This window comes from Protopterus annectens, chromosome 8.part0 (assembly GCF_019279795.1).
Source record: "Protopterus annectens isolate FY-2018-M chromosome 8.part0, PAN1.0, whole genome shotgun sequence".
In the NCBI taxonomy this organism is placed as follows: domain Eukaryota; kingdom Metazoa; phylum Chordata; order Ceratodontiformes; family Protopteridae; genus Protopterus; species Protopterus annectens.
Genome location: NC_056741.1, coordinates 624802342 through 624828095, shown reverse-complemented (window position 1 = coordinate 624828095; position 25754 = coordinate 624802342). Strand labels below are relative to the sequence as shown.

Genomic DNA, 25754 nt, shown 5'->3' with positions numbered 1-25754 from the left:
GCTGGTCCAGAGCGAGAAAGACGTTGTCTGCCGTTGGGATCCGCTTCTCGGCTCCCCAGAGGTCCTTCTCCAGGAACCAAAGGGGACAAAAGAAGATGTGGTTCCGGAAATCTCAGCAGTCACGTTTCGCTCCGGACCCCTCGTCCTTCAGAGGCAAAGGAGGACAGGGTGGATGCTGGCCCAGAGGCAGAGGGAGACCGAAGAATTTTGGGTCGAGAGAACCCTTTTTGGATCGGCCCGCGCAGCAGCCCTGAGAGGTTACCCGACTGCTCCACTCTGGAGGCAGTCGGAGGGCGTTTCTCAAGGCACCTAGCAGTTTGGGAGTCCATTACAACAGATCGCCGGGTGCTTCGAATCATATCCAGAGGTTACACTATCCCCTTTCTGAATCTCCATCTCAGACCCCAGAGCCTCCCCGATGTCCCACCCAATCAAAGGGAGGCAGCAGCCACAGAAATAATGCAGCTGCTAGAAAAAAGAGCAATCCAGCCCATCCCCCAAGATCAATTCGGATCAGGCTTCTACTCCAGGTTCTTTTTGGTGCCAGAAAAGACGGGGGACTTAAGACCAATCCTCGACCTGTCCACTCTGAACCTGTCGGTTGCCAAAGAAAAGTTCCGCATGGTCACCATTCAATCTATTCTCCCACTCCTGCAGGAGAACGACTGGATGTGCTCTATAGACCTCAAGGATGCGTACTACCACATTTTGTTGGACAGACGATCCAGAAGGTTTCTCTGCTTTTGGCTGGGAGCCAGCCACTATCAGTTCAGGGTCCTTCCCTTTGGTCTCACCACAGCCCCCAGGGTGTTCACCAAAGTGATGGCAGTTGTAGCTGCCCACCTGAGGCTTCAGGGAATACAGGTCTTTCCGTACCTAGACGACTGGCTCCTGACCACCCCACCAGGCATCTACTCTGTTCAGCCAGGAATTACTTCCTTCACTTGGCCTCTCATCTGGGAATTTCAATCAGTCTCAAGAAATCCTCCCTTCAACCAACTCATTCCTTAGATTTCATAGGGGCCAGGCTAGATACAAACCCGTTGAGGGCCTTCCTAACTCCGGACAGGCTTAGAACTTTGACATCCCACGTGATGGCCCTCTTACAATCCCTGGCTCTCCCAGCGGAATTGGTCCTGAGGGATTAGGTTCCATGGCGGCTGCCATCAGTCTGTCTCCACTAGCTCGTCTAAACATGAGGGTCCTGCAATGGACCTTGCAGGTCCAATGGTCCATCCTGCAACATCCGCTAAGTACAGCTATCTCCCTCAGCAAGGTTTGCAGGAGGCCCCTACTCTGGTGGATCCAATCCTCGGATCTCCGGGAAGGGCGCCCCTTCTCTATGACCCCACCCCAAGCCACGGAGACCACGGACGTTTCTCACTTCGGGTTGGGGGGCACTGCATGGGCAGAACCGTCCAACGCACGTGGACACATTGAGAGACCTTGTTGCACATCAATGTCCTAGAGATGAGGGCGGTGCTTTTAGCATTGCAAGCACTCCAGGCCCTTCTTCCCTTAGGGACAATTGCGATTCAATCAGACAACAAGTCAGTAGTCTGGTATATCAACAAACAGGGGGGATCCAGATCCTATCCCCTGTGTCGAGAGGCCATGAGAGTTTGGGAATGGGCGATCGCCACCAACCGCTTTCTCATAGCAATGCACATTCCGGGTCGGTCCAACATGTTGGCAGACAGGCTGAGTCAAACCATCCTCTCACCTTATGAGTGGTCTCTGAACCCGAGAGTAGCGAAGCAGATCTTCCTCAAGTGGGGTCAACCTTGCTGCGATCTATTTGCATTGCCTTCGAACGCAAAATGCAGCGAGTACTTTGCTCTACTTCCCCCACCAGGGGAATCCCCCAGAGACGCTCTAGTCCATGTTTGGCCATCCGGTCTACTTTATGCTTATCCACCTCTCCCCCTCATGGTAAAATTCTTGCAGAAAGCTCGTCGGTTGGGGCGCAGAGTGATCCTCATAGCCCCATTCTGGCCTCGTCAAACGTGGTTCCCTTGCCTATGGTCTCATCTGGTCTATCCTCCATGGATTTTGGATCCCACTCCGGATCTGATTTCTCACCCCCTGGAGTTGACAACTCCAAACCTGGACAATCTCAAGCTCACAGCTTGGTTGATCCAGTTCCAATCATAGCTAGGACTCCCGGTATCTCCTCCTCCATTAAAGTTATTTTAGTAGCCGCTCATAAACCTTCTACTAGAAAGGTTTATAAGAGCAAATGGAAACGTTTTTCGATCTGGGCTGAACATAGACATATGGATCCCTTTACAGCCCCAATACCAGCTGTATTAGAGTTTTTGTCACACTTATTTGATCAAGGTGCCAGCTCCTCCACCGTCAAAGTCCAATTAGCAGCAATTTCACACTTTCATGTGGGAAGTGATCTCGGTTCATTAGCTTCTTCCAAGATCTGCACAACTTTCGTAAAAGGTACTTTCCTGTTAAGGCCTGCTGTTAAGGATGCAGTTCCTCCATGGGATTTAACCCTTGTTCTTCAAGCTCTTACTGCCCCCCCTTTGAACCTGCAGCTTCGGTGGATCTTAAATACTTATCTTGGAAAACGGCCTTTCTCATTGCCATCACTTCGGCTAGAAGGGTTTCAGAGCTTCAAGCACCTTGCGCCAAACCTCCATATCTGGTCTTCCATAAAGATAGAGTTTCCCTCAGGACCAATCCCTCCTTCTTACCTAAAGTCGCCTCTGAGTCCAACATTAATCAATCCATCAATTTACCATTTTTTTTTCCCCAAATTATCAAAACAAAGGTGAATACAAATTACATTCTTTAGACGTGTACAGATAATTGAGGTTCTATTTACACAGGACTGCTGATCATAGGAAATCTGAGAAACTCCTTGTATCCTTTGCTAAACCCTTTTTGGGTAAACCTGTGTCAATAGTTACATTGTCCAGATGGATTTCACAATGTATACTTCTTGCATATAAGAGTTCTGGCCAACCAGAACCTGTCGGAGTTCACTCCCATTCTACTCGATCGATTTCCGCTTCTGCTGCCTTTTGGTCCAGGGTGTCCTTGGATGACATTTGTTCAGCAGCCACTTGGGCTTCATCCCATACCTTTATTACCCATTACAAGCTGGATATAATTTCCAGAGGGAGGGCATCCTTTGGCTCTGCAGTGCTCCGAAATATTCTTCCATGAGGACCTCCCAAGTTTTTTGGTAGCTGGGGACTCTGTCCCACAGGATGATGAACAAATGAAGTTAACTACTTCAGATAAAGAAGTTATGTACTCACCATAACATTCCATCTGAGTAGGTAACTTCATTTGTCAGCAACCAACCCCCCCTCCGTCCCCCTAACCTGTAGTTCATCCTTTTTAGGATCTTTGTGCTCCCTGTATCAGATGACATCAGGTTAGGATGTTTAGTTGATCCTTTGGTTGTAGTATTCTATAATGCTAAGCAAACTCGATCTGAGGACAGAGAAGGATGGCAGGGGGTTATGGGTAAGGGGGAGGAGCTTGGAGCTCGGATCTTAGCTGAATAAATCTGCCGGCTCGGATCCGATTCGGATCCGATACCCTCAGGTTGCTGACAAATGAAGTTACCTACTCAGATGGAATGTTATGGTGAGTATATAACTTCTTTTTTAAGCCTGTTGAGTTTTTTCCCCACATAGAATGTCATTGCAGCTAGCCCTGAAAACCACCCGCATTGAGTTATAGTCACCTCCTGTGTTGGTTTTAATCATTTTCTTTAAATAAGGGCAGAAAAACATGTCTCCCTCCTGTATGTTCTGACAAAAGACACAGTTGGCTCCACACTTAGTGGTGCATGTATCCTGTATCCTGTGATCAGAGCCTACCTTCAACCCAACTCCTGATGTTCCTGGTTTTCCTATACACCCAGAGGAAACCCACACAAATGCAGGGAGGACATGCAGACTCCTCACAGAAGGCACCCCAGCTGAGAATCGAACTGAAGAACCTCTTGCTGTGAGGCTACAATGCAATCGCTGCACCACTGCACTGTCCAGTGCATTTTCTATGTGTGCTTAAAAATGACCTTCTTGTAATAAGCACTTTGTGACCTCAGACCCATCTTTTTGAATCCCAGTCGTAGTTTTACTGACAACTTTCCTAATGAGGTATCCTAGATCTTTAGCATGTAAAACTGATGTTAATTCAGTTTCTGCTACATGAACATCTGATTTAAGGTTGCCATAATTTATTTGTAATCCAACAGAGACATTGACACTAGACAAAGTGTTTTTAATACAATACCTTTCTAATATTTGGAGACTCTCTTTCAGTACATTTTGGAAAGGACATTGGAAGCAGAGACACCATCTTTCTCAAAAGTCAGTTTTCTGTTTTATTACTGTGAGAAATTGAGAATCAGCCTGTTAACTACAAGCTTAGGTGCTCCAGCCCTGGGTGCTACATCTTTTATAAATTCACTTCTTGGCTGAATTAAGTTACATAGAGGAACTAAAATGTTGTAGACTGTCAACTTTTGGCATTGCTGAGTGTTCTGGTATTTCATAACGCTCTCAAATTAGAAATGTTATCTTCTACAGTGGGACTTTTAAGTCATATCTGGATTCAAGTGTTCCTTCACCTTTTTAAGTAGTGAAATTTTTTCTACCGTATGTAGATGTCATGTTATGCATTAAATAAATTATTTTCTTACAGCTGTGAGTTTTTCTGAGCTTTGTTTAGTATTATATAAGCTGTCTGAAACAGTCTTGCACAGAAGACGAACCAATGTTAAACCTCTGTAGAAGTTAAGATGTGGTGAAGTAGACTATTTTGAAGAAGGTAGTGTGGCTATTTAAAACTTAAGGCAACAGTAGATCTTTGAAAGAATATGTTGCAGTAGAAAAAACTGTCTTTATTTAACACCCCAACTTTTGGTGTGCTTTGCCTGGAGAGTAATAAATGTTATTTTAAGACAAGACATAAGGTAGTGGAGGTGAAGGGGGTTGCACTGAATATATCAAGTTGCAAAAGTAAGACATGTATGCACTGCACAGTTTTTAATTGGAGTGTCAGGAAATATTTTCTTAAAAAAGCTAGATCTGATTGCAAAATGTACTTATTGTTTGACCCACTGAAACAGAAACTCTTTAAGACTTGCTGTTAAAGTGACATTTTACATTACAGTACAAACTACGAGTGGAGTGCATTTTTCATCATATAGCCTAACCAGTCTTCCTTGTGATATAAGATCTGGTGTCTCAAAGTTCATAGCCAGTCAGTGACAGGGTACCTATGCTGCAGCCAGCCAACATTTAAATAGTGACCTACATGACTGAGGGCTGCCCAAGGGAATTTAGTGGGTAATCATGGCTTATCACTATATACTGGCTCACTTACATCAAGTCATGTGAGCTGTTTTGTACTTCCTACAGACATACCAGCCTGCTTGTTTCTTCTAGGTTCAAGCAGTAGGAGCAGCCCCATCATCCTCTCTGGGGACTGAGCTGTTTTGTACTCCCTACAGACATACCAGCCTGTTTGTTTCTTCTAGGTTCAAGCAGTAGGAGCAGTCCCATCTTCCTCTCTGGGGACTGATTTTTTTCTGTGGCTCTACCATTATTTTCTTTGCACATGCCTGCTGTGTCCAAAGGGGTTGCAGTACAATGAGTATACATGATGGGGCTGTTACTAGCTTTTGCGAGACATTCTCCTGTAATAGCCCTGCTCCTTTAGAAACAAAACACTTACACCCCCCCATTTCCCAAAGAGATGTGAGCAAGTTTCATATATGTCATCGTTCATCCTTCCCCAACCATCTTCTTTAGTGCCTAAGTAACTAATTAAACCTGGTCAGCAGGGTTGTAGTCAGAGTTTTATATTCTTGCACCATGGAGCTGGCCTGTTCAAGATGATGTACTATTTAGTACATTCCAGTAGAAATGCTGTAGGGTAAATTTGTCGTAAGCATCTTCTTAAACAATGTTTGTACGCAAATCAGATTATTTATTTATTTATCTGTTTATCTATCTGTCTATCTTTCATGGGTATGCAGTAAAATGTCACTGCACATGATTACTTTGGTCCAGAGCCTTCTCTTTTCTATACAATAACAGCTCTCTTCTATACTAATCTTCCATCTGTGCCTTAAGAATCCGCTGCTTTTCTGTAATTGTAGCAACACAGTACCCGTATAGTGAACTGTAGTCGCATGCTGATATCACTCCAGGATAGTACCATTTTCTGTGGCTGCCTATTAGTAAATCTGCATCTACCATAGGACTGGGGTTAAAGTATCCTTCATATTAAGATGTCAAGTGAGCAGAACCAACACTTTTGTGTTGTAAACTTTATTGACTGTATTGACATTGTTTCTGCTGTGACATTTTCCTGTGCAAAAATGTACTGCTGAACAGAAATGTTTTCTTTGTAATAATTTTATCACTGTATTGTACAATCATTTCTGTTCCATTTGTAGGTGACTGAGTTGGCAGGCTACACATCCCGAGTGCACGAGATGTTTACTGTATTTGAAGATGTGAGGAGCGGGATCTATAAACGTGCTGCAGATGTACAAAGTCATCCTGAGAAGGGAGCCCTCATGAAGCATGGTTTCAGGATAGAAGGGCCTCTTGAAATAAAAGGTCAGATGCAGTAAGCATTTCATCCTAGAAAGCTGTTTTCTCCACCAGGGTTCTAATAATTATTTTCTTGAGATAAATCTAGAGCCTTGTACTATAAAAAGTGGGTGTGGTAAAGAGGAAATCAGCATTTTTTTGCTGAAATTAAAGCTTCATCCTATTTGTCCTCAGGACAATTTTTGTTCGCAATTCTCAGTATGACTGAAGCTTTTTATAACCTTAGTGAGGCAGAATAAATGCCCTATGAATTGTGGTTTTGCTCACTATGATGCATCCAATAGTATATGACAGCTTTACGCTGCCAAACATCTTTTTTGCTCAAAATGTTACCTTAATAGTATGACTTCATTTTATAACATCAAAAGCATAGTATTTAAAGCACGGATTATCATTTATGGGTGGGGATTAAAACCTGATTTTCAATAGTGAAGATTCATTGGGGGACCTAGAAGGGAAAATGTAACAAAAGAGGGTACATTTCTGAGGAAGTGTGAGACTGTTTAGTGTGGAATATATGAATTCAGCAGTAGGACCTCCATTAGAATTTACATACACGTGATCTTTTGAAATTTGGGAATAGTATTTAAATGAAAACTCTGACACATATCCCGTGACTATTTCAGATCATTCACCAATAAGAAATGTTAAAGATGCAGGATAGTGAAGTGAAAACATGAGACACTTATACTTTCCCATTTCTCAGTTAAAGTTAGAGGAGTTGGTGAAATAATCTGAGAGTTATTATGGAACAAAAAATCAACTGCAAAACTTACAAAAACAAAAAAAGAGAAATCAAACAAACTGTTCAACCCCAACTGTTTATTCCGCCACTTGATCTGGTAACTCGGCCGTTCGCCTTCACAAGATCTATAGCACAGTTGAAAAGCCTTTCTTTTTATACAGGTACAAACCCCAATAATTCATTGACAGTCAAACAATTATTCAATTAATTTAAATGCACTTTAACTATACAATCAGATTAATAATTTAGAGCCTTATTTATATAACAGTATAATACTTAAAAGCACACATTTATTTCTTGATTTAAACCTTTTGGAAACAAAGTTTTATAATTCAGTATCAACTTCATTTCTAAATCAAGTAATTTATTTAAATAATCCCCCCCAGGAAGATAAGGTTTTGCTAACACACAAAAGAAAAAACTTGCATCCAGCCCCCCACATTCCTTCATAAAATGCTCAGCCACTGGACTTTTAATATTTTGCTTTCTAATATGCCCCAAATGTTGTAATATATAAATCATGACCTTGCATTTAGTTTGATCCACATACCACATAGGAAGTAAACAATTACATCGTATTGTATAGACAACCCCCCTGAATTACAATTGAAAGTGCTATTAGTGGTATATTTTCTCCCATTTATAGTTGTTCCAATAAGATTCTTCAGTTTGGGGCACACCTTACAGTGGCCACATGAAAACATGCCCATATGTTCACTTACTGTGTTGAGGGTTATATACATAGTTCAAACTTTCTCTTAGATTATTGCTCCTTATATAGTATATGTATGTATCACCTATAATAATATGTATTGTACTTAACTTCTTAATTGTTTTATTGTTTTATCTATTGGAGCTTTTCTCCCTGGGTCTCCACTGAAAACGGGCTCCTGGCCCAGTCAGACATTACCCGGTTAACAAATGAAATAAATAAATAAATATAGGAAAAGGTTATATATACATGGGGGAAATAGCCTACCAATACATTCATCATTACTAACAATATGCTATAAACCCCTGACAATACCTTTCAAATTCTGAGAAAAAGGAGAAAATCTAGTCATAAAAAATTTTTTTCATTACATCCATGAACCAAATTGCCATTTGCATGTTTGTGTTTATTGTACATCCTCATTCTCATACCCTCCAAAAACACACTTTTTAGCTTTACTAACTTGTTCCACAGTGTAACCCCTTTTGTTTTAACCTGTTCTCCACTTCATGTAGCTCCTTTGCCCTCAGTTCTATACAAGATGTATTATTGAAAATCCTGTTAACACCCCAGAAGGTAAGAAGCCTAATAGGTGCTGGGGATACATGGTGGTAGCGTGCAAAAAATAATTCACCTCTGTCTGCTTTGTAAAGGGTTTGGATTTCACAGTTGCTCCTTCTACATAAAGACTGACATCAAGAAAATTAATACTTCTCTTGCCTATCTCATATGAAAATTTCAAACCCTGAGATTTGCTTTTAAGGGCTTCAAAAAATTCCAAAAATGCACATTCATTACCCTTGCAAACTAAAATTAAATCATCTATATATCTCTTAAAGAATACAACATTTTCAATATAAAACTTAGTCGAATATACAATTTTTTCTCAAAATCTCCAGTATAATTTACTGCATAAGTGGGGGCAAAAAGTCCCCATCACAGTTCTCTTCAACTGCAAAAATACTTTATTTTCAAAACAAAAGTAGTTGTGGGTCAAACAGAATTCTAACAAGACTAACAGAAACGGAATATGAGATCCTTCCCCCATCATATTGCCAACAGCTTCAAATCCCCACCTGTATTGTATATTGGTATATAATGAATTTACATTTATTGTATTCCAATAAATAATAATTTTGCCAAACCAGATTTTTTAACTTCATTCAATAATCCCTGACTATTACTAATATACGTGCAGGTACTTTCCCCAAAAACTTTTTTAGCTGACAATTCAAAAACTTTCCTACATTTTGTAAGTAAGACCCTATACCAGATATAATGGGCTTAAATTGAGGATTTTGTAAATTCTCGTACACTTTGGGGATAGCATATAACACCGGGTTCATTGTTTTTTTTAATATAAAGCCTCTTAACATCATTAATTAAAAAAAACAGCCTTTCACCTCTCTCAAGGATCTCAAGTAAAGCTTTATTAAAGCTTAAAACAGGGTTATTGGGCATTTTTTTCATATTCATTTCTAATGTTTAGTAAACTATATACCATTTTAAATATTTTTCCTTGTCCATAATTACCCAATTTCCACCTTTATTTGCTGGTTTGAACACAAAATTATGCCTTGAATTTCACAGCTGCTGCAAAGCCAGACATTAATTTTTTGTTAAATTGTAAATTTTACTAGAATGTAAAAACCTGTTGAACTGATATTCAGTTTACTTACATACTACATTTGCAAATAAATGAATGTCAGGAACATTTTGAGGGGGAGCAAAATTACTCAAACAAACAAGAAAAGGTAATTCTAATTTACCATAACCCATGCAAAATACATCCCTAACATTCACCTCATTATCATATTCATTAGTTACAAGGTCAGAATCCATTTCATAATTAGAAGAATTTAACAGGAAATCATCTTCAAATTTAGAAGTATTAACAAACTCATTAAGATTTGCTTGTACTTTTTTATTTTCAAAGTATACTTTTAACAACAATTTCCTACAAAATCTTTTTACTTCTATTAATAAATCCACCAAAGATGGATTCTGAGTAGGAACAAATTTACTGCCTGTTAATAAAGCAGACTTTGCTTCAACACTAACATCTAAGTGAGACAAATTAATGACAGTTAACTCATTAGTATTACTCGCTTGACACCAAGTCCTCATTTAAAGAGTTTGTTTAAACAAAATTCAAAATGTCACAGTTTTTGTAATGGTTCCTTCCTTTTTTCTCCCTACCACGACCACTTGGTTGAAAGGAACAAACTTTTTCTATGTCCAACATCTCACTCACAGTCATTTCACCTCATACTTTTTCTGTTATCCATGTTAGAATTTTGTTTGACCCACAACTATTTTTGTTTTTGAAATGAACTTTTTTTTGCAGTTGAAGTGAACTGTTATGGGGACACCTTTTGCTCCCACTTATGCGGTAATTAATTGGGGTGATTTTTAGTAAAAACAAATTGTGTATTTGACTAAGTTTTATATTGAGAATGTTGTATTCTTTAAGAGATATATAGATGATTTGATTTTAGTTTGTAAAGGCAATGAATGTGCATTTTTGGAATTTTTTGAGGCCCTTAATAGCAACCCTCAGGGTTTGAAATTTTCATATGAGATTGGTAAAAGAAGTATTCATTTTCTTGATATCACTCTTTATGTAGAAGGGACATCTGTGAAATTTAGACCCTTTAGAAAGCAGAGAGCAGTGAAGATTTTTTTTGTATGCTACCAGCATGTATCCCCACATCTATTAGACTCCTTACCCTATGGGGAGCTTGAGGATTTTTGTTAATACATTTGATATAGCACTGAGGGCAAAAGAACTACATGAAGTGGAAAGCAGGTTAAAAGAAAGGGGTTACACTGTGGAACAAATTAGTAAAGCTAAAAAATAAAACACAGAAAACAAAAGGACGGCTACCAAAGAGACACATTAACACTGTTTTAGCACTTTCATTCCATTTATTAAAATAGAACTTCTTCACTGCAATCTAAAGTGAATTATTGTTCCATTGTTTTTGTACATGGGTTGGATAAAATTATCACTGCTAGAAATAGGTATAACTGTGATTCTTGTGGCATGCTATATTTAGCTAGCTATGAAACATGCACTTGCTTTTATATAGGTAAAACTGCTATAAAACTTTCCAGACATATTTAAGAGCACACATTGGCTAGTCGCAAAAAGGATGAGAACAATGCTTTAGCCAAACATTCCATACCTTGTATAGATTTTAGAAAGTTTATTTATTTATTTTTTTGTTTATTTTTGATGTAGTGGACTCCAACAATTTAAAAGGGAATGTCAATGTCTTGCTGGAATGTTGAGAGGCAGAATGGCAAATTAAACTAGCAGCAGACAAAAAAATAAACAGGACTAAATGACCGTATTAATTTGAAGTGCCTTCTACTAGCACAGAGATTATAAATATAATACATTCTTATGAATTGTCAAGACTCTCATTTTAAAAATAGTTTTCATATGTATAGAAGGTGCCACAAGAATATTTTTTAAACAATAGTTGTTTAAAATTTCAAATGTATTTAAATGAAATAATATGTATAATTTTAAGCAGGTATTTACAACTTTAAATTAGTATTCCTTTTATATTTGCGTCACTGATTTGTTACCATTATCTTGTGTTTTTTATTGGGTCTTTTAAATAACTTTACTTTAGATTACACTGTATTTCTGAAGAAGTTCTAGCTTAAATGGAACAAAAGTGCTAAAACATTGTCAACGTGTTTCCTTGGCAGACATCCTTTTGTTTTCAGTGTTTTAAGTTTTATCTATGCTGTATTGGTTTTTAAAGCTAAAAAGTGTGTTTTGGAGGGTATGAGAATGAGGATGTATCATAAACACAAACATGCAAATGGCAATTTGGGTTGTGGAAGTGATGAAGAAAAAATAGTTTTGTTGACTAGATTTTCTCATTTATCTCAGAATTTGGAAGATATTGTCAGGTGGCTTATGGCATATTGTTAGTAATGATGAAAAGTATTGGTAGGCTGTTTCCCCGATGTATAACCTTTTCCTATAACAGGAGCAATAATCAAAGAGAAATTTTAAACAATGTATATAACCCTCAACATACTTTAAGTAAACATATGGGAATGTTTTTATGTAGCCCCAAAATGAAGAATCTTACTGGAACAACTATTAATGGGAGAAAATATACCACTAATAGTACTTTCAATTATAATTTGGGGAGTTGTATATATAATAAGGTGTAATTGTTTATTTCCTATGTGGTATATGGGTCAAACTAAATGCAAGGTCAGGATTCATATATTAGAATATTTGGGCTGTATTAGAAATCATATTATTAAAAGTCCATTGGCTGAGCATTTTATGAAGGAACATGGGGGATCGTATGCAGGTTTTTTCTTCTGTTTGTTAGCATAACCTTATCTTCTTGGGGAGTGATTTTTTTAAATAAATTACTTAAATTAGAAGTGCAGTTGATACTGAATTATAAAACTTTGTTTCTAAAAGGTTTAAATCAAGAAATAAATGTTTGTTTTCAAGTATTATACAGTTATATAAATAAGATTCTAAATTATTAATGTGATTGTATACTTTGTTAAAGTGCATTTAAACTAATTGAATAATGAATTTTTTGATTGTCAATGAATTATTGGGGTTTGCACCTGTATAAAAAGAAATGCTTTTCAACTGTGCTATAGATCCTGTGAAGGCAAATGGCTGAGGTACCAGATCTAATGGTGGAATAAACAGCTGATGCTGAGCAGTTTGGTTTCTCTTTTTTGTTTTTTTCTAAGTTATTAGGAAGATAGAAATTTCAGGGATAGCTATTTAGTGGGATAAAATGAAAATGGAGTTTAAAAACACGGTAGGAATAAGAGAGGAAGAGGGGGGGCAGTCATATGAATTATTTAAAGTGGATTGTTAAAGGTTAAAGTATTTCAGAATAATGGGAATTTAACAGAAGAAAAGGAGGAGCAAATGCAAAGTGCTAAAGAGAAAATTAGGGAAGTTTTGAGGGGGGAAAATATATAAATTTATATATATATATATATATATATATATATATATATATATATATATATATATATATATATTATACACACACACACACACACATACACATGGATCCCCTTTAAATTATTGAATTACCATAATATCGTCTTGCATAACAGTGAGATGACATCAGCAAAAGATTAAAAGAACAAACTCCCAAAGCAGTGAATTTTGCCTCCATAAAACTAACCACTTGGCCACCATGGCAAACTTTGCCCTTTTCTCCACTGTAATGCAATCTTGGAGTTGGTATATTTATTTAGGAGGGTGTGAATGGCAAAGCTCCCCACTTCTGTGTTTTTAATTTGCTTTGGATTTTGTTTTCGTCAGTGGTGGCCAAGTGGTTAATTTCCCGGAGGTGAAATTTGCCGTTCTGGGAGTTTGTTCTTTTAAACTTTTGCTGATGTTGTCTCGCTGTTATGCGAGTCTACATTATGGTAATTCGAGTATTTGAAGTAGATCTATATATATATATATATATATATATATATATATATATATATATATATATATATATATATATATATATATATATATATATATTATAGATATAGATATATATAGATAGATACACACACACGTTAAAAGTTTTTTTTTGGTTTTTTTTTGTTTTTTAGCAACTCCTGATCACAAAAACATTTAGCAGAATAATTTAGGCAGCAGAAAATAGAAAGTAAATATTCCTTAACTAACACAGCTCCCACACTAAACCTTCAGCAATGTCCTAACTAATATATCCCTCCAAGGAGATGTCCGTGTTACATGGGGACACAATTGGGTTGAGTTGCTCAGCTAGGCTTATAAAGGCTGTGGTTATCATTAGCTTAGTATATACCTATGAACCTTTAAGTAGAAAGGGCTGTTGACAAGCATAGGGAACCTATAACACAAAAAAAATAACCTGAGATCCTATAGAGATATTGGAAATATTTCAGAAATGTTATGAACATTTGTATAAGGTAGAGGAATGTGGAAAGTTGAAGAGGCACACAGGGAAATATTTATGGAAGTTGAAATTATGCCATGGATAGAGGCAGTGAAGCTCCAACATTATAGCTAAGATAGGAAACAATGAAATAAAGGTGATGTATAATCAATCACCAAGGAAGTCTTCAGGAGCAGATGGTATTTCTGTTGAAGTCTGAAAGTTGGAAGGGATGAACGTGACAAAGATCTGCACGTTTTTTAACAATATTTAAAAAAATTGGGGGAGGAATGGCAACATCTTGGAAGAAAGCTGTGGTGGCTGTATTACACAAAGAGTAAAGATCTTTCAGAACCAGCTTATACAGAGCCATATCAATTTTAAACCATGAATGTAAAGGCTGCAACCTCAAACTATGAGTTGTTTCAGTAATTCCTGTATTTATGGAGACATGATAAGATGAGGTATTTGTGTATGTACTGACTCATTTAATATGGCAGCTAAAGATATGTGGGAAGAGACTAAAGAAAATAATATAAAACTTGAGAATCTTGAAGCTTTTGATTATGGATTTGGATAGTAAGATACAATCAATGAAAATGGTTTCCTGCACATGTGACCAAATCACAGTAATCTATTCTCTTTGACTTTCTAAACAATTGTAGTTACTTTGGTGTCTGCTCTGATGTCCTCATTTCATTGTCTGCCTTACAATGTGAATCTTATTACTTGCCTTTACTGCCAACCTTTCTGCACCGTATAGAAGCACTAGGCACACCTTTGTTTTGTGCAGCTTACTCTTCAGCCTCTTTGGCATTCTTCTCTCACACATCACCCTTGAGACTTTGTGTCATTTTGCTGCTTCATCTTGAAATGACGAAACTACGTAACTTTGTAGATCAGAAGCCCTAAATGCTTAGTGTAGCTGAGGTTGCATAAATTAGGAAAGGAAGCTAAAAAGAAGCACCATAGATGTCAAGAAAAGGAAAAAAGCATTCAGTAAAAGTCTGAGTAAGGTACTTCAGAGATGTTTGAAAAGAGTAAGTAACATAAAGAAAAAGCTAAAAGAAAATAGGTGGCAAATGGCAAAGTTAAGGCCAGTTAAAATCTTAATTTATTGGCAGTACTAAATAGAAAGTTTCATTGCCTCCTAACACATGCAAGTGTGATGCCATTTTGTTAGTTTTCTTATCAAAAAGCACCACATGGAAGCACTGCCTGCACTGATTTCCAGAGGGGGGAAACAAATACTAAGCTCCAGTCACTGACAGATAGTATTTTTCTTTTTTTTTCATCCCCTGATGAACTGCACATAAGATCACTTCCTGTTCTCAGTCAGCCCATTCATTACATGGGAGCAGGGCATCCCTAGGCTTGGATAGGCAAGTGCCAGACAGCCCATTTCTTCCTTCCCAGGAAGCCCTACTAGGCTATCATTCCCCTAAACAGAGAGAGAGTATCAGGTGGTAGGGAGCAGGTCTGCTTGGTGATCCTTTAGAGTGACCTAAACCTAGGTTGTCTACAAACATGCCATACTTGCCCAGTTAGGAAGGAGGTGTCTATGCTTCCAGACACCTTCTATTCACTAGCTTAGCAGGGAAGTCCTTGACCAATGCATAACAAACTAAGACAACCACCACAAATAGAAAGTACACATAGTGACCATTAGATGTCACCAGTTCCTCAGGCTTAGCAGCCTCTCTCACCCTGAGCTTAAGCAGGATGGCACAGACTGCTCAGACTGATCCTCCTCCAAGACCTCCTTCAGATACCTGTGCCACTAATCAAACATGGATCATTTTGGGCTGTAGTCAGGGCTTCATCCCTGTGTGCTACAAGGCCAGATTCATTGACAAAATATTTGTGAAGGTTACTGAGCTGCTAATGATAAAGCTTTATGATAAATTTTGCTTCTGAACCCGAATTTATCTTCACAGTGAAAGAGGAAACTCCTGAAAAGGAGTCTGTGCAATACTAAACATAACTTCTTCAAACTATGATATGATGTGCATGTGTATATGTCTGCATGTATGCCATTGGGCTATTTCTAATGTATGGAGATGTGTATTACAGCAGTACAGGTCACAGAGACACATGCCCAGGAACATATGTAATGCCAATCTATGCTGGGTTATCATAGATTGTATGGTGCTGTTTTATTTCATTGACTGCACAGGTGCTTCAGTTTATCAGCTACATCACTATATCTACAGACACCTGTAAAATGAAGTAGATCACTTACCCCTTTATTATTCTCAGAGGAGAAAGACATTTACATAAAGCAAGGTAAGTCTTTTTTAGGCATGGATGCTGATTTTGTGATCAGCAGTCTGTGACACCTGGTTCTCCCCGAAGACGTTTTCATTAGTAAATCTATAACTTTAGTGAAGGAATTGTGGATAGGTAGCTAAAGAGATGCCCCTTTTAAGAACAGATACAACTCCCTCCCTGCCACAGATCTAGGCAAAGTACATTTGTTTTTAAAGAATTAGTGCATCGTGAAGTGCAGCAGTATACTTTATAGCGAACAATGCTTCATCAACAACCACCAGGAATTCTCTCACTGGAAGATAGTTTAGTAGAAATCTGGAAGCTATAGATCCAAAAAAATGTATTTATTCCTTACTGCAAATGGAATATCCAAAATCCCTAAAATAGTAAATTTGTGATATTTCAGCATGTTATTAGGGAAGAAACCTTGACAGTGTTAAGCACTTTCTCCTTTTTAGAAGAAGAAAAAAAAATAGCAGCAGTTCTAGAAGTTCAAGAATTATTGTGATCCTAGAAAGAGCTTGCCATTTATTTGCTGTTTATGAGAGTACAGTGTCCTTCACAGAATATAAATGCTTGATCTGTTAATCTAAAGAATGGAACCAAAGGGTGTAAATTCAAGCTGCATGATTCGTTAATAAGTGATAGCACAGTTTGTGGTAAAAGATGTAATCAGATCAGGGAGAGGTCAAAAGAGGTAGACCTGACCTTATATAGAGCTCTGGATGTATGTATGTGGAGCAAGTGAAATTACAAGTAAACAATTAAGAATTACCTGAGAAAATGGATGTGTGCACGATAAAATGCAAATCAAACAAAGAGGTAAAAATGAGAAACTGATGAAATGGTGATGAGGAAGAAAATCAAGAAGTGCTCAAAGAAGTGTGGTGTGTTTGAAATACAATTCTCATGTACTAGATTGCAGCTATAAGCACAAGAGGAAGTATTTTCCCGGACTTGATCAATTTTGTGGAAGGTGTGGTAGAACCATTTTTCAAAGATGTATGAAATGAAAGACAAGTATGTGCAAATGATTTTGTACATTGTTCAACAGAAAGAAGAAAATTAGTTATTGGGACTACTGTTACAGTTGTCAGACTGGAGTCTGAAATGTGTCAGAAACAGTGAGACAGGACTGCAAGTCGGATTATTACTAGTCGGTGCTTGAAAAAGTAATACATGTTGAATTTAAAGTCAAGGTAGATTGAGTGTAATATTACATCATAAAATATTTTGAAACACTGAAGCTAAAAGGGACAGAAAATAGTGTGCACATTGTTAATATATTCAGCTACTGGCACAAGTCTAAAAAAAGAACAATGTCTGCTTTCATGCATGTAAATAAGTTAGTTGGTGTAATCTTTTGGGTAATTTACACTGTGACATTCTAGGAAAGATAAAACAAATATAGAGTGTGAAAACAATGCATTTGTATGTCAACAGTCTCATAGACAGACACGCATTTTGAATAATGTGCAGAACCACAACAGTGATATATTTCACAATTATTTTGATTTATTTACTAGTTTATAAAATTTGCAGGGGAAAAATATAATTTGCTAAAAAACCATAATGCTATGGCTGCCAATGATACATACTTCAAGGTACGTAACACTAGTTATAAAAAGGAGAATGAAAAACTTTGATGCCCTTAAGAAACAGGACCAACACAATGGATGTAGAGTATGTTGTTTATATAAACCAAGATAAAATTTGCATTTATGGTGGTCTACAAAATCTGAATCAAGTGATTGAAATTGAAAAGGTTGTCTCAGCAATGTCAGATGGTAAGTTCTGTACAGTACTGGATACAAATCGAGGATTCTGGTAGACAAAACTAAAGAAGGCTCCAAATTATGTATTAGTACACCATTAGCAGAGTGTGAGTCCTTATTTTTGTTTTATCACATACTAATTGAGTAGGAAACTTGCATCTCACATTTCATCAGCACCTGAGGTATTCCAAACAGCTGTGTTACTGGTAATTGAAGATGTGGTCAACATAACTGGTAATATGTTAGTGTACGGTCAGATAGAGCAAGAGCATAACAAGGTACTGATGGAGCTTCTGAATAGACTAAGATAGCATCATTTTCAAAGTAAATAAGGGTGATAAGGCTGAAATATCTGGGATCACATTCCATTATCACTGAGATTGAGCCTGATATTAAAACAGTCACACCTCTTGTGCAAAAAAACTAAAGTCAAAAAGCAGGCATGCATTGCAGAGGAATGATGCATTATCTTACAATGTTTGTACCTAATGTGTCTTAGACAGTACTGTGTCTAAGAAAACTGTTGAAGTAAGCATTAAAATTGCGAATGCCACTGTGAGCAAGAAACAAATTTAAAAATTTTGAAGAATTTGGTTACAAAAGCAGTGACTTTAACTTACAGTGATGTGAACTTGCCAGTTTTGTTGTAGCTAGGTGCCAGTCAGAATGTTAAAGGTGCTGTGATCCTGCAGGACAACAGTCCAGTTATCTCTGGGTCGAGAGCATTTACATTTGCACAAAATTGATATGCTTAGATAGAAGAGGAACTGTTAGCCATAGTATATGAGAGAAATTCCTTGAATGTCTATGGTGGTAAAGAGGTTCAGGATAAAACAGACAACAAACCTTTATCAAAGTCAAAGTAAACTTTATTGTTACACAGATCAACACAGAGGAAAAAGTGAGTATCACTGCATGAAATTTCAATACTCAGGCTCGTACCATAAGAATGACAGCTTACAGAAGGAAGATAGATTAAATTAATAAAAATTTAAAAAGTAAAAATTAAAATAAGATACTAAAAATAAATAAAGTAAAAAACTGAAAGCTTTTTTACAGCAGAAACAAAACAAATACAACAACGGTAACAGACTCAGTAGAAATATAAGAATAGATAAAAAAAAGTACTACAAATAAATAAAAGAGGCGCACATGTAAAACTTACCCTCCATCAATGTATACCATAAACTTACAGTTTGCAGTTTTTCATAGTGCAGATAGAGATGTATAAAGTGAGCTATAGACTTATGTAAACAACAGTGACATATTGCAGATAAATAATGTTTTACCCATTTAGAGGGTTAGGCTATGGGTTTGTTGTTTAGCAGTCTGATGTGGGAAAAAGCTGTTATGGAATCTGCATGTCCTGTATCTAATGCTTCTCTAGTGCTTCCTTGTTGGCAGGAGTTTGAACAGTCCATAAGCTGGATGGTGTTTATATTTCAATAGTTTTCAGACTCTATCATAGCATCGGTTTGAATATATGTCCTGTAGGGATTGACGGTTGGGGCCAATAATTTTTGTGGCCTGTTTAATGATCTTATCTAGTGCCTTTCGATCATCTTGACAGCAAATTCAATGCCAGACAATGATGTTGTTTGTCAGTACGCTCTCAGTCATGGCTTTGTATAGTAGGTAAGTAGAATCTGTGGGGGGAGATTAGCTCTACGAAGTCTCCTAAGGAAGTGGAGTCATTGTTGGGCTCTATTTATAAGGTAGTTTGTGGCCCAACTTAGGTCTTGCGAGATATGTACTTCTAGGAATTTGGTGCTATTTACTCTCTCCACTGCGGCAACAATTAATGATGATAGAGGTGTGTGGCTTATTCTCCTTCCTAAAATTGATGATTTCCTTGGTTTTCCCAACATTTTGTGCTAAGTTGTTGTCAGTGCACCAATGAACGAGTTGGTTCTCCTCCTCCCTATAGGCCTCCTCATCTTTCTTCTTGATATGGCCAATTACTGTGGTATCATCTGCAAATCTGATGATTCTATTTGACTGATGCTTAACTGTGCAGTCATGTGTTAAAGTTGTTAAAAGAAGTGGACTGAATATACAACCTTGTGGGACCCCGCTGTTTAGGATGATGCTGTTTGAGTGATGTTTTCCTGCTCAAACTATTTGTGACTTTTCAGTCAGGAAATCGAAGATCCAATTGCATATTTTGTTTTCTATGCCTAGATTACTCAGCATAGACAGCAGTTGTTGTGGAATTACAATAATGAAGGCAGAGCTGAAGTCTATGAACAGGATGCGTACATAACAATTCTTATTTTCCACATGGTCGAAGATGTGATGAAGTGCTAAGGCTATGGCATCCGTACTAGAATGGTTTGGCCTGGATGCAAATTGTAAAGGATCAAATGTAGCAGGTAGGCAGGATATTATGTGATCCTTAACCATTTTTTCAAAACATTCCTTCACTCCTGAGGTAAGTGCAATTGGCTGGTAATCATTTAATGATGCTGGAGATAGTTTCTTGGGCAGAGGGATGATGTTGGTAGTCTTAAAGCATTTGGGCACCTTTTCCTGGCTAAGAGATGTATTGAAAATGTTTATGAAGACTGGTGCCAGCTGATCAGCAGTTTTTAAGTAGCTTTCCTGAGATCATATTTGAACCAGCTGCTTTGCCCGGGTGTACCCTACATAGGTTCCTGCGTACCTCATCCAAGTTGAGCCATAGTGATGTGGCATCTGCATTGGTGGGTAGTCTCTTTGGTGAAGTTCTATTTGATTCCTCGAATCTACTGAAGTAGATGTTTAGCTTGTTTATGAACTCTGGGTTATCATCACATTGTGTGGACGGTGGCTTATAGTCTGTGATATTTTGGATCCCTCTCCACAGCTGCCTGGGATCTTTCTGGTCAGTGAGGTGTCTCTGAGGAATAAATTCACCTATTTGGATCTATGGTGGTTGCTTTTCTCTTTTGCTGGTTTGCTGTGGTTCATTTGGTGGCTTTTGTCTCTGTATTTTTAGACTGTAGGCCCATTTTGCTACTCTTACACCTTTGTTCAAGTTGGCCCTGGCCTTTTTCAAAGTGTCTCTGTCTCGCTTTAAAGCAGCATTATGTGCTCTCAGTAATTCGTGTTCCTCACTAGTGAGCCAGGGTTTTGGTTGATTTTTATATCCTTCAGGGGGTGACATCTTCAATAGATTTTGTGATTTTTTTATTTTATTTTTTTTTATTTAACATTTTGTTGACCGGGAAAGTCCGGCTAGGTTCCACAGATCCTGTTTTCAGTGGAGGCCCGGGGAGAAACACTCCAGAAGCATGTCTTTAGAATGTGGGAGGAAACCGGAGTACCCGGAGGAAACCCACGCGAACGCAGGGAGAACATGCAAACTCCACACAGAAGGCACCCCAGCTGAGAATTGAACCGGAGAACCTCTTGCTGTGAGGCGACAGCATTAACCGCTGCACCACTGCGCCACCCATGTATCCCACAACAGTTTCATTGTACTCATCCAAATTAATACATTGATTTGTAGTGGCAGCCTCTTTAAATAGATTCCAATCAGTGCATTCAAAGCAGTCTTGCAGAACCGAGACAGCTCTTTCAGGCTGTATCCTTATTTGCTTCTTGAAAGGGTTTTTCCCTTACTAGCATTGGTTTATAGGCAGGGATAAACAGGATGGAAATGTGATAAAACATGCTTATAATGCATATTCAGAAAATTTGTCTATAAAACACCTTGAAGATTGTCAAAGCTGTTACTTAATTTACAGAAGTATGACTTGAAAATAAAACAGACCAGGTTGGGGACTACACATAGTAGCAATGTTCTGTATAGCATATTTACTAGATGAGCATGAATAGTTGCTGGAGTTGCAGTTCTTTAGATTATACCACAGTTATCATTGACAGAAGTAAAACAATTCCAGGCATGTACAGACACTGACTTACAAATGCATTTACTTCAAGAAGTCACAGCAGAAAGATTCATGTGAGGAAGAAGTAATCAGTAAGGAAAGAAATTCAGTTTTATTTTTCTTTTGAGGAAGAAATAAGTTGTGTCCAGGGCTTAATGTTCAAAGCTGATAAAATATTTCTCAAGGAGACTAGAAAATAATAATTATGATAACTGAATCACACATGGGAATAGGTATGTGTAAAAAATATTAAGAGATGTAGTGAATATAATGATCTGATCGGGAATGCTGACTCAAATCTAGCTGTTCAGTTGTACAGTATGCATTGCATACTATATAGCAACAATCCACAGGAAAAACTCATAGCACACCTACTTCCAGTTTATTTCTCAAGTCATATGAATATAAGTATGCCTAATTTTAAAAAAGCCTTGTATCGTCTATGTATAGATTAGGTTACTATCAGGATGACTGAGCAGGGTTTCACATATTGCATCCTGATCCATTTATCATACTTTCTCAACTTATGTTGTGTTGCTTGCAAGGGAAGCACTGTTTTTAACCTGTGCTCAACACATTACTGATGGTAGTTCCCATTCTGTAGATTTGATGATATGTGAATCACTGGATCACAAAGCTTGCATGGGGTGTTGATGACATGCAAGTTGACCAAGAATGATAAAATTGTATATTACTGTTCCAAGTGCCCAGAAGTAATCCAGCTGACAGACATAACAGTAAATGTGATTACTATATTAAAATATGAGTCTTGAGACAAGAGATACCAGACGTGGTCATATCTGAAAAATCATTCACACCACATAAGGAATTCAGAAGATTTGTAAGTGAATAGGCATCCAAGCATGTAACATTTACTCTATATTCTTGGCACACTGCTGGACAAGTGCAAAGAACTGTCCAAGCAGTGAACATTTTCTTAAAGAACAACTGTAACAAAAGTTATAAGGATTGTCATCTCTCCATCCTGGAATATAGCAATACTGTGCTGGAGAAACTGTCTCTCACAAGCTTAGTTGTTAATGGCCAGAATTTTGAAACATAAACTGCTTATGTCCACTGTATTACTGTTACTTGAAAATCAGCACAAAATAAAATAAATTTTAGAAAAAAATCGAAAGAAACACTCTTATGTTAGAAACTATGTTTGTGTCTTTCGGCTTTTCCCGGTTAGGGGTCGCCACAGCGGAACTCCGGTCCACTAATGATTGGCAGTAGATTTTTTTACGTGCAAAGTTTGCCAGCCCTGATGCACAACCTTCAACGAAGGTACGCCCATTCACGTATGTCTCCACACAGAAGACGCTCTAGCTGAGAATCGAACGGCACAACATCTTGCTGTGAGGTGACAGTGCTACCGCAGCACCACCACCGCAGCCACATGTTAGAAGCTATGTAAGACTACCAAATTTATAGGCTGAGGGAGAGAAGGGAAACAAAAACTGAAAAAGCTCGCAGCCTGAAGTTCACACAGCTGGCCAAATGACCAAACTAAGCTGTTCTATTGTTCTTAGATATGATGGAAAACTGCATAAGAGGAATTCCAGACTTCTGAATAAGACAAGAATGTCAAAATCTAAGGAAGAAGGGCAATCAGAAATGTCATTTGCAGAGGGAAGCTGTTCAAGTCACACCTTCTCAAAAAAGTGGTAGTGGAGCAATAACTGTCCTATAAAATGTCTAAATTTGGGAAAACACTGACAAAAACAGATCGGTTTATGGACAGTTGAATTATCATGATACTAAAGAAAGAAAAGCTGGATGGATGTGTACAAAAACATTTTAAGTCTTTTGTGGTTCCTGTAAACCCCATCCTACTTTACGTCCATGGGTTTACAGTGAGCACAACCATGTGTAATCCCCCTTACTGTGGGGGTAATGGAATTTCCTGTGTAAAGAAGGCAAGCCTGGAAGCTGTCACTGCTACTAGTTGAAACAAATTGCTTTTGGCTAGTTACCACCCTACTTCCAACATGCTAGGATCACTGTTCACAGGCTGTGTGGGCAATAAGATGAGATCTATAGGAACATATCTCCCCTAGGCCTTATGGTGGACATGCCTGCCCCAGGCTATCCCACATTGTCAGGCAGGTGACTGTTCCAAGCCCAAGTCTTCAGTGTAGCTATGTTGAGTGATCCACCCCAGCAGCATTTTGTGAGCAGTCAGTGCCTCATCATTCCTTCCCCTCAATACAGCAGCTCCAATAAATACCCCAGTTGCTAATCAAACTCTGGTCTCCTGAGGCACAATCAGGGCTTTTTCCCTTCTGTTTCAACAGTGCAAGCTGGCTACAAATGTATTGTTTGATGTCAAAACCCCATGACATGCTTAGTATAGAGTTAAGGTATATTTAGAGTGATAAAGATAATGCAATGCATGCTACCTCACTGAAAAAAGAAATATATAAATAAATATATATATATATATATATATATATATATATATATATATATATATATATATATATGGGCCTTCTTTAGATCACTGAAATCCCATTTCACTGAGACCAAATCACCTAAATTTCACCATATTGACAACTCATTTTCACTGAATCTCATTTCACCAACAGCTTACAATGCTAAATTTCAAAAGACAAAATGGGAAACCATAGACAAACACACACACAAAACTAATGACTGCCGCTTTCCACAACTTAAAAATTACCTGGTTATCCTCTTAACAGAAACCAGGTAATATAAAACCAAACTAAGTGGTGTCTATGCCCCCCACACCCCTTCTAACCATATATACTAACTCCAGAATTGCACTACAGTGGGAAAAAGAGCATATACCTTTTACTTGCCTTACAGTACTCTACACGCTAGTACTACTGGGAAGTCTATAGCTTACAATTCAGTGAAATGAATTTTCAGTATTTTGAAAATTAAGTGATTTGGTCTCAGTGAAATGAATTTCAGTGAAATGAGATTTCAGTGATCTGAAGTAGACCTATACATATATATATATATATATATATATATATATATATATATACATATATATACTTCACTTTTTCGAAATTACACTTGTTCGAACAAGAGAAGATCAAGACGCAGTTTACAGAAAGTGCACATTCGTGAAACTCACTTTACCGAGCCGAGGTACAGTGGGCACAAGGGAATATACCTTTTCCCCACTGTAGTGCGATCTTGGATAAGTAGCGGGGGTGTGGGGTATGTTTGTGTCTGTGTGTGTGTGTGTGTGTGTGTGTGTGTGTGTGTATATATATATATATATATATATATATAGATAGATAGATAGATAGATATAGATATGTATGTATATATATATATATATATATATATATATATATATAGAGAGAGAGAGAGAGAGAGAGAGAGAGACACACACGTGTATGTATACATATTTGGACAAAAGGGAGAATGGGAATTTAGTAAGTGGGGTGTATATCTTTATGCTAATGCTTAGCTGTAGTCTGGCAGGCAGTTGCATGTTATTTAGTACACTTTTAGAAGGTGGTCTGAATCAACTCCTTTCACCCCCAGTGTCTGGATTGCCCTCTGGGCTTCCTAACAAATAATTATATATTACAGTACAACATGAAAGTCAGGAATTCTGAAGCTGTGTGTGTGTGTGTGTGTGTGTGTGTGTGTGTGTGTGTGTGTGTGTGTGTGTGTGTGTGTGTGTGTATGTGAGGGGATTTCTTACATGTAAGATCCAGTCTACTGGAAAACTATCCCATGTAGTAGAAAAACTAAAAAAAAAAGATCAGTAGCAGTGGCTACAAGAATTCCCGTCTTGCAGGTTTAGATAATCGTAACACTCCATTTCATTATTAATTGGAAGAAAGATGAAAGCAAATTATAT

At 37.8% G+C, this 25754-nt stretch overlaps 1 protein-coding gene across 1 annotated transcript in view; it reads left to right on the top strand.

The window, feature by feature from the left end:
* The window catches only part of ABCD1 (ATP binding cassette subfamily D member 1), a 1029542-nt gene that overhangs the window by 386453 nt on the left and 617335 nt on the right, over positions 1-25754 (top strand). The window contains exon 4 of the mRNA XM_044080111.1: positions 6440-6605. Within this exon, the coding sequence (XP_043936046.1) occupies positions 6440-6605 (166 nt within the window). The remainder of the gene's footprint in view (positions 1-6439; positions 6606-25754) is intronic.